The sequence below is a fragment of the Ricinus communis genome, chromosome 2 (assembly GCF_019578655.1).
Source record: "Ricinus communis isolate WT05 ecotype wild-type chromosome 2, ASM1957865v1, whole genome shotgun sequence".
Classification (NCBI taxonomy): domain Eukaryota; kingdom Viridiplantae; phylum Streptophyta; class Magnoliopsida; order Malpighiales; family Euphorbiaceae; genus Ricinus; species Ricinus communis.
This window is the reverse complement of record NC_063257.1, coordinates 17,036,897-17,046,765: the sequence shown is the minus strand read 5'-3', so window position 1 is coordinate 17,046,765 and position 9,869 is coordinate 17,036,897. Positions and strand designations below refer to the sequence as shown.

The following is a 9,869-nucleotide window of genomic DNA, read 5'->3' as shown; positions in this document are numbered from 1 at the left end:
TTGAAAGAAAAGATACGAGAGAAAAAAATAAAATTAAAAAAGATATTTTAATATTATGAAATATATTAATTTATTAATGTGAAATTCATTTAAAATTTTTATATATTTTATTAGAATTTAATTTAATTATAACCAGTCCTATAAATTTAATTATATTATTCTAAATTAATTAAAATTTAAATTTATAAATAAATTTCATAAATTTAACCAAAACGCATGTTAAAACATAAGCCTCATAATAGTCTCATGCGCTGCATTTACGGTATTGGCCCTTCATTTAGGTTCCTGTGTCTATTTTCCATTTCATGATCCCTATAACTAAAGTTTTGATTGATAGATTAAAGAACGATTTTTCCTGCGCTTTCCAATTGGAAGAGGAATCTCACTGTCATTTTGTTGCAAGAAAATAAATCTCCCGGTTTGCCTATGCTTGGGTTTCTTGAGGTTGCCTGTTTTTCCAGTCCTGACTACGTTGGGTTTCCACGCAAAATGGATGGTACAAACGCAATTTCAACGGTTTGGTTGTCTGGGATTCTCTTTCCTATGTCTATCAGTATCAATCCAATGCTGAAAACTGAAATGCAAATGAGGTTTCTAAATCTTCTGATACTGTAACCAAACGTAGTAGCGTTGATTGATTGTTGACAAGTTTTCCCTACTTGAAAATTTTCTTCTTGAAACAATTCAAGTATCCAAAATTAATCTATAAATTTATAAACATTGTATTCTCTTGCTATATTTGCTCAAGTCAGGTCTGTGAAAAGTGGAGTATTCAGCGTTGTAACTATGCCAAAAGAATTCGCATTAAAAGTATATCAAATTAGTAAACAAATTTATGCAGTAAGAAAACTGTGGAATTGATCACTCTCAATCTCCTGAGCAAACATAGTGCATCCATATATCTAATTCTCGCATGCAACTGAAACATGAGACCAAACACTAGAATATCACTCCATATATCTTCAAAATCGCAGACTGAACTCTGAGTTATCTTGGATGTTCCATTAAGTACGTGACAGCATCAGAATATGAACAGCTACATCAGTCTACCAACATAGCGAGCTCGAGGATATTTTCTCTGTAGTTGTGGCCACTGCACAAAAAACTGATCAGCTATGCACAACTTGTAGAGAAGCAAACCACTTAAGGAGAGCCTTTGTACTCTGGCTATACTCTCAACATAAAAAATGGTTGACCACTTAATCCCTACCACCTGCAGGCAAAGGTGAAAGTTTGAGAGACCAGACCCAATACCATCTCAAAGCAACACAATGCAAAGGCTAGGGATTGAAAGGAAAGACCTCTGACCTTGAATAGGAATGCAATTACACATAGAGGAATACAAGTCCCAGGACCATTGCAAAGAACCTAAGATGTTTGAAAGTAGAAACACCCAATACAAGCCAATTTAACCATTTTCTCAGATAGAAATATTAACTGGAAAGAAAGAGAAAAAAAAGGTGAAACAAACATATATCAATTATACCACTTGGGGTCTGATTTTAATCATCAGCCACAATGCATGAGCAATAGCTAATAAAGTTGTCCCAATGGAGGTGATGTATGACTGGCCAACTTCCCTGCTCCTGTAGATCTGCATGAACTTTGCAGAGATTTCCTTGCCCCCAGGCTGCAATAAGAAATCAATTCAGAGTTATGCAACTTAAGATATACCAAGTCAGTATTAAAGGAACACAAATTTCATTAATCAGCAACAATTTGAGAACTAGAAACTATAAACCCTTGGCAAGGAAGCATAGAAGGAACATCCTGGACTAAGTCCTTTTATTCAGAATACAATATTCTGATTATTTTGCCTGATGAGTAGCGAACCCCATTTCTTTTCTTTCCTCTATAGATTTTAGTTTCAAATTAGCAATATAAACCAATCTGTGCGAAGATATTGAGCTACTAAACAAACTTTCATAAAGCTTATGAAATATCGAAAGTAAAAGAATAGCACCAAAAATGAAACAAATGAAAAAGAATAATTTTTTTTGCATGTTTTAACATTTCTTCCTATATAATCCAAATTATTGCAGAAGAGCACTGTGTTATAACCTCTGTCGATTACAAACAGGTAATCACAATAAATAGAGCAAGAGAGAGGAATTGACTCACTACAAAGCCAACCTACATCTTAGCTCATCAGAAACTCAAATTATAGGAATTTGACTGAATATCAGAAACACAACCAATAACCCGATCATATTTTCACGGAATAATCAAGCATTTCCATCACATCTTTGAAGTAAAGCTATTGCCTACTATCCATAAACCGATAAATCAAGACATCAATGCTGGTAGATAAAAAGGGACAAAGATAATGGATACATGTAGGGTAAGCTGGTTGGTAGTATGTCTAGGAGATGAGTACACTGAAACAACACAGTTCTGTTAAAAGCAAAAGGTATAAGAAACAAACAACAGCCTAAGATTGAAATAAATGAATAAATAAAATAATAACTGTTAACCTACCGTATCAACAAAAGTGTCCTCCAACACGCGAGCTTTTTGCAGACTCATATTATCAGTAGCAGCTGCAATATAAAATCTAGGCATAAACCTATCCTTTTGAAGTATGCCCAACACATTAATCATCTCGGCAGTGTGTCCCCCTAATCAACAACAGAAACAAAATATCAACAATATCCAATTCATTAAAAAACACTTTGAAGAAAACCCATAAACTAATTGACCAATCCAAAAGGAACACGATGAATTACCTGAACCCAAAATAATCAAAGTACTCATTGGCTTTAGGGATTTAGGGTGCATGGGTTTTCCAGTTCGATAAAGAACATAGATAATGCGAGTGATCACAACCAAAACTAGGCTAATGATGATAATTATAGAAATAGAGAAGCAATCTGTGGTCTCCATTAGCTAAATCATATCACTCAAAAGCCCAAAGAGAAAGGCAATGAGCCAAAAGGCATCTATATTAACAGACAATACGATATAAAAATGAGCCAATCTTCAATTTGTCCTCAGAAGTTTACTGCAATAATGGAAAATCCCAATTTTAGCTCCAATCATAATAAGCACATTGCCACTTCCACAACATTAGTAGAATGCAACACTATTTTATATAAAATATTTTACAATCAAATGCCAAATTAGGTTGTTGTCAATGCTATTCAACACTAAAGCCAAATAGTGTACTTGCTTTAGAATTATAAGACAATGGGGACATTCAAGCCTACAAAACCACAATGGGATATACTTGAGTACATCAGTACACTCGAATTTATAACTTATAAACGTAACTTCAAAAATAAACCAACAAAACAGAATAAGATATGTCTAAGCATCAGTTGCCTTCACTCAGCCTCCCTATATCAAATGCATTAATAGGTCAGACAATAATGTACATGACTGCATACACACAAAACTTTACATGCCCGCTTGGTCTCTGTAAAGAAACTCTCTAGATTAGAGACATGTAAACGTTGTGTGCTTAATTTTCAGAAACTGATTTCAGAAAACACTTTTTGCAAAAGTAAAAATCACCAAAATGACATAAGAAGACAACATCCCAAATTGCAAGCTGTAAAAACTAAAATAAACTCAATAAAGACAAAGAATGACAATGATGATATAGAAAAACATATTCCAAATCCAGACAATGTTAGGTCCCTACATATAATTCTAGTCAATTTACAGTGACCTCAATTTCTAGAATCAATCTTTAATTTAACAAAGACGATAAGCAAATGATAAATCTACACAACCATACAAATAGAGCTTCAATAAGAAATCAAACAAACATAATATGAGGAGTCGCTGGCATAGACAAAGTGGATAATTAGCTGAATTTACAGCTTGAAAAACTTATAAATCAAACAAGCAATTTAAAGCACACAAAATAAAGCAAAACAAACAACTAACCATGATTCCAGCTAGGGAAATTCACAAGAGTGTGGCTTCTTCTTTTGGATTTGAGAATCCTTGAAATTGAAAAGGTAAAAGGTGTTTTTCCCCCTAATATTTGGTGGAAAGAGTGGATTAGCCCTTAAAATATTTTTGGGTGCACTTAAACATTTAACCAGTGAGAAAACCTTACTTCATGCCCCTCCTCATTACTAGAGATGTAAGGGTACTGTAATCCTTAAAAATGGCTGAAGTGGCAAGTAGAATGGGTCCCACATTTACATGGCCAATGCTAATAAGCTTTCTCTTTCTCTAATCTTTCCTTTCCTTTTATTTCCTTTTTTCCTTTGATTTCTAAATAAAACTGTAAAATTTAGTGCAAATCATCTTCTTCAGACCATTCTCGAAAACCTTTACAGTTTTCATGCCCTATTTTTCACTTTTCTATCCAATCTCCTAAACAAAAATTAAACTTTTAACTAATTACCCAAAACAAAATTAAACTTTCAAGGTAAATACTATTTCTCTTCATTCTTTTCTTTTCTATTTCTCAATCAGCAGCATCACCACCACGTACAAATACAGATGCGTTATTGATAAGCCTCAATCTAAACAAGAATTTCAGGTTTAGTGAAAAATAATATTGAAACAAGTGAAACAACAGAATTTTATAATGAAATGCAAAAATATATTATAGCCTAATAGTTCAAGAAGGGCGCTGACCCAGCTTTTGTTTTGAAATGAGACCACCAATGGACAGTGTAAAAAATCAGAATACCAATCCGCGATGTCCGCACTGGCTTCCGGCCTACTTCTACTTTGCTCTCATGAACCAAGAAATGCAACACATAGTATTCAATAGTACATTTGTAATCCTGCAAAACCAATCTCAAGAAAAATCAGGAACTAACCTAAAAGAAAAGCCAAGAACAACAGAGGAAATGAATTAACTTTAGCACAATTATGTCATTACCACAATCAAAAGCTTATTAAGATTTATTAATCTCAAAAAATCAAAACCCATTCCTAATCAATCGTTCCTGGTGTTACCGAATTTCATTAGCGGCGACTATAGAGACCGGATGCAGCGCCGACGATGGGAAGCAGAAGACTGTCTCAGTGTTGCTGAAGAACTGGTAACACGACGATGACGATGCTGTAGTGACTGTTGCAGCTTCGATGACGATGGGGACTGGTTGAGCAACGATGAGCTAATTGATTTGATTTTATCTTTCTTTTAAATGGATTTGATTTATTCTATGTTTAGATTGGAGGAAAAGAAAAGTGGAAGGACTAAAGGATGATTTTGGTTTCTTTGTTTGGAAATAGTAGGAAAATAAAGAGAAAAAAATAATAATTTAAACCTTACCTCTTTTATTTTCTTTCCTAAATGTGAGGAATATATGATCAAATAAATGAAAAAGTGCAGTATTTATGATCCAATTATTATTTTATCCTAATATTATTTTGTTTTTCTCTGAAAAGCTGTATATCCTTTAATTTCACTATTTATTAAAAAAAGTCAACATAAATTCTTTTTTTAATTTTCATGTTACATTATATCTTAAAAATAATAATATATATAAATATAAATATGCATTTTAATTATTAATTATAATAAAATATTTATTTTATAAAATAAATAAAATAGTATATATGTCTAAAATAGTCTTTTATATATATATAAGAAATATGCATTTTAATTATTAATTATAATAAATAAAATTATAAAATAAAAAGCACAATAGTAAATATGTAGTATTATAATTTTTTTATTCTTACTTTCTAAATAAGAGAAAATATATTTATTTTCTTTTTTTATTTTTCTTTTATCCAAACATGAAGAAAGAAAATATATAATTAAATCAAGATTGCTCCTTAAAGATTTTATTTCTATTGAAAACTCATTACTCTTAATTTGATGCGATTTTCTTTTTAATCTCTTTGGCTTAGATTTAGAATTATAAAAATTTCGCAGACATTTCTTATAATAATCATCATTCTTTTCTTGCCACAATATATCATCATATTGATAAAGAATATCTCGACATTCTCTAATAAACTTTTCTTAGCAAAATATCTCACAGAACTTACGTGTTTAACACTCAAAGTAAAGACACTTATACTCGTGTTCTTCAATTCGGCTTTTATCCTCCATAGGCTCATCACTTGCCTTTTACCTCTCAAACTCTTTTTTTATAGTTCTTATGGAACTTAAACTACTAATTATCAAATTAGACTCAATACAATCCAAACAAAGCAAAAACTAAACTCAAAGTTGACTATAAGAATCAAGAAAACGCAACAAACAAAGACAAGAATCAAACAATATGAAAATTAGATACCACGGAATAAGTGTTTAAACTACCCCCTATCCCAACTCCAATAAGAATCAATGGAAGGAAATAACGAGAGTTGTGATTACTTAGAAGTATGTTGAAACAGTGGGTGTCACAACCCGACCTGTGGGCTCGTGACCGGCATTAGGGAATAGGTAGGCGTAAGGCCAACGAATCCCGTAGTAAGCCTGACCATTCACTAACTTAATTGAATCTCATCTAATAGCACTGTTATCACAATTTATCTTAACCATTAAATTCTATATATTTAATTCGATCTGCCAGTATAATTATGCAAGATCCGAAACTACATAAAATTATAACTGATAAGTCTAAATTTTCTACTGCGGAGAATGTAAAATTTTTACAAGTCAAACGTACCAAAACCAAATACATCAACCCGATTATGAAGGAGTCGGGTTGCTAGAGAAGAACTGCGAAAAGACTAACAATCACCTGAAAAGCAGTAAAATGGAGACTGTCAGTCTCGAGAATGAGTTAAAATCATATATTCCAAAAACGAATATAAACACTTCAATAAAATAATTACTTAATTTAAAACAAAAATTCATGTCATGCTATGCTTTTGCAAAATAAAATAAAATAAAATTTTATTTCATACCACGGGATGGAGTACTTCAGCAGAACCCTAATCCCAATACTAACATCTCGAATCTCTCATTCTAACAGAACTGGCGCCCAGAGAGTGAAGCTCGACCAGGGTCCTTAAATCCAGTTCAGTCACTTAATTATTACTAACACTCTTAGCCTTTCGGCTCTCTTACTCCAATAAGACTGGCGTCCAGAGAGCGAAGCTCGACCAGGATCCTTAACTCCAGTCTGGTCACTTAGGTGTCCAAATAAGCTGGCGCCCAGAGAGCAATGCTCGACCAGGGACCTTTACTCTGGCAAACACACTCTACTCAGCCTAGAGAGCAATGCTCGACTAGGGCAAGTTCTAATTTACCTTTTTAAATTTAGCCTTTTTGCCCTTTTATTATCAGTCTCGGATTCATACCGGTGCAACTCAGCAAAGTATGTTCTACTACCGTCCTATCCCGAGTCATCATGCAATATTAAATTCAGTGATAAAGAACATGATATATATAAATAGTAATTAAATGAATAATTTAAACTTGCAATCAATTAATCAAAATCGCTATTTAAAATCTGCGCATGACACGTGCATAACAAATATATGACTTTAACTCACAGATCTGACGACCTCCTAGCTCTGCTCCGATGCCTCCGGTGGAGCGAGCCGAACTGACAAATTATCTAATCACGGAAAATAATTAATCAATAACGTTGAAACATTTGACAATTAACCCTAGGTCTAGATTCCTAGGACTGACTGTCTAAAAATTCGACTTAGGTAAATTCTATCGAAAATTCGGCAGAACCTTCCCTAAACACGGGCGTTTACCCCCCGTAAAACGGGTCCAGGACCTGCCAGAAAACATTTCAAATATTTCAACAATTATGTAACGGGAGTCGGGTCCCCAAGACTTCACTATTTTTTTTCCGACTTCGCCACACATCACAAATCACGACTAATGGCAAACAGTCTGACAAATAATTATTTTAACTCACAATATTTTCTAATGCTCGACACAATTCAATAAACATATAAATTTACCAAAGAATTCTAAAATCAATGGACTAGAGAATTACCGAGACGCTTGATCGCTCGGTCGATTCGCCTCCAGCCGCCGGAGTCCGATCGACGATCCGAACGCACTAACTGACTCGAAACGGCACGCTGATAACGATCCCAGCTTCCGATTTTTCGATCCGACCCCCGATCATTCAGAGATATCTATGGACGATCTCGGCCGTCGATTTCCAAATGGAGTTTGATCGCCATGAAACCGGTTCGTTGGAAAGCTTGAGCTGAGGGGAGTCCGGATATGCCCTCCGATCGGCCAAAGCTTGCTGGAGCTCACTGGAAAAGCCAGAAAACGCCGGCTGCCCCTAACTTTTTACCTTGCCGTTTGCAATTCCAGCAGCCTCAAGTGGTGGCGATGGTCGGAAAAGAAAGCCTCGAAGCTGCTGATCATTTTGAGTCTAGAATCACCGGTAATGGTTGCTAGAAACGCCATGAATGGCAGCAAGAAACGGTTGCCATTTCTGGCCATTCTACACCGCCTGCCGTCGCCATATGCTATCATCGCCGCCCTTAGCGCGCTCGCCGATGCCAGCTGCACCTCCCGCCGACGCCACCAGCCTCCGCCGAGACTCCTCCACCACTCCACCATTAAAACCGACAAAGCTTCCTCTCCCTCCTTCTCCTTCTTTGTTCTCTTTCTTTTCTTTCTTTTCTATATCGCAAGTTGGTCCTCCAACTTTTCTTTTTCACCATCTAGTCCCTCAACTTTCTAAATTACAACAATTTTGCCCTGCAAAATTTCTGATTAATCCTTAGACTTTTCTTTAGCTTTTCAATTAAGCCTCAAACTATTTAATTTGGGCCAAATTAGAATTATTAAAAATATACAATTACATATTTACCCTTGCTTTTAAATGTAAAATTACCAAAAAGCCCTTACCGACATATTTAATTACAAAAATACTAAACATACAAATTTTCATTAAAACCCCATATATATTAATAAAATTATATTTTGAATTCTTATTCCAAAATAAGTTTTCAATTTAATCCTAACACACAATTAATTTAATTAATCAATTTACTAAATATTTTCCAATTAAAATTAACACTATTTGCTAATTAAAATTTATCATTCCTCGATAATTTTTTTATAAAACATCCTTTACTAATTCTTTCATAACTTTCAATATAGAAATTAATTTATATTTTCATATTGGAGAAAAATTTTGGATGACCAAAAATATAATTTATTTTCCAAAGAATTTACTTAGTTAATTTCTTAAAATTCAAACTAATTGGATATAGAAAATAATTCTCTTATTTGTCTAGCATTAAAATTCCATTTAAATCATTCCAATTAAACCAAATAAAAATAAAGTAAAATTTATTTAAATAAAAACTCATTTATTAATTATTATTTATATTATCATATTATTAAAGAAAAATTTTCAGGTATTACAATGGGTGTCACGATAGTGACGCTTGCTCTTAATAACTCTCTGTCACAGACGTGATAGGGGTCACTGGTGTGACAGGGGTCACGACTAGTGATGGAAGATTTACAAAAAGAGACAACTAATTATAATAACTCATGGGACATATGCTAAAATTTTCTTTTTGTATCACAAACACACAAATATGAGCAAGAACAACTTTAGAATGAATTAGAACAAGTAATTCTGAATTTGGGTCAAGAACTCAATTTTTTTTTGCCAAATTGGATCAAAATTTTATTTCTTATTCTTCAACTAAATTTAATGCAATTTGACTAAAATTTTGGTATTTATGGATGAATTGTTTTTTATAGAAGAGAACGATATTGACTCTTAAATAACGAAGAAAAGAATGGACATAAAGAGACTTAGTAAACAAATTGATAACAAGACTCAAGCATAAGAAATAGATAACAAAGAAGAAGAAAGAACAAATTGATAAAAATATTTATTTTTGTTTCTTTTTTTTTTGGCTTTAAAGAAAAATGAAACAATAATAACAAAAAGGATATGGACTTGATTGATGAGCCAAAGCTTTGATACCAAATGATA

At 33.3% G+C, this 9,869-nt stretch overlaps 1 protein-coding gene across 4 annotated transcripts; it reads right to left on the bottom strand.

Moving 5' to 3' along the window:
- Positions 1-781: 781 nt before the first annotated feature.
- Positions 782-5,197, bottom strand: LOC8262829 (UDP-N-acetylglucosamine transferase subunit ALG14). Of its 4 annotated transcripts, XM_015720545.3 has the most exons (8): positions 4,924-5,197; positions 4,597-4,748; positions 3,892-3,984; positions 2,727-3,001; positions 2,479-2,618; positions 1,487-1,630; positions 1,309-1,368; positions 782-1,213 (listed from the first exon to the last, which is right to left on the bottom strand). In XM_015720545.3, exons 4-8 carry the CDS (start codon positions 2,881-2,883, stop codon positions 1,037-1,039), a joined length of 678 nt encoding a protein of 225 aa, XP_015576031.1. In that variant the 5' UTR covers positions 2,884-3,001; positions 3,892-3,984; positions 4,597-4,748; positions 4,924-5,197; the 3' UTR covers positions 782-1,036. The 4 variants fall into 4 exon arrangements, with proteins under 4 accessions (XP_015576031.1, XP_025013495.1, XP_015576030.1 ...); XM_025157727.2 differs by lacking the exon at positions 3,892-3,984 and having other exon boundaries at positions 4,847-5,196; XM_015720544.3 differs by lacking the exon at positions 3,892-3,984 and having other exon boundaries at positions 4,924-5,196.
- Positions 5,198-9,869: the final 4,672 nt, after the last annotated feature.

Coding starts and splice junctions, on each gene's coding strand:
- LOC8262829 (XM_015720545.3), bottom strand. CDS start 2,883: ATGGAGACCACAGATTGCTTCTCTATTTCTATAATTATCATCATTAGC. Junction 1,631..2,478: donor AGGACACTTTTGTTGATACG/GTAGGTTAACAG, acceptor TTCTTATTGCAG/CCTGGGGGCAAGGAAATCTC. Junction 1,369..1,486: donor TTAAAATCAGACCCCAAGTG/GTATAATTGATA, acceptor CAAACATCTTAG/GTTCTTTGCAATGGTCCTGG.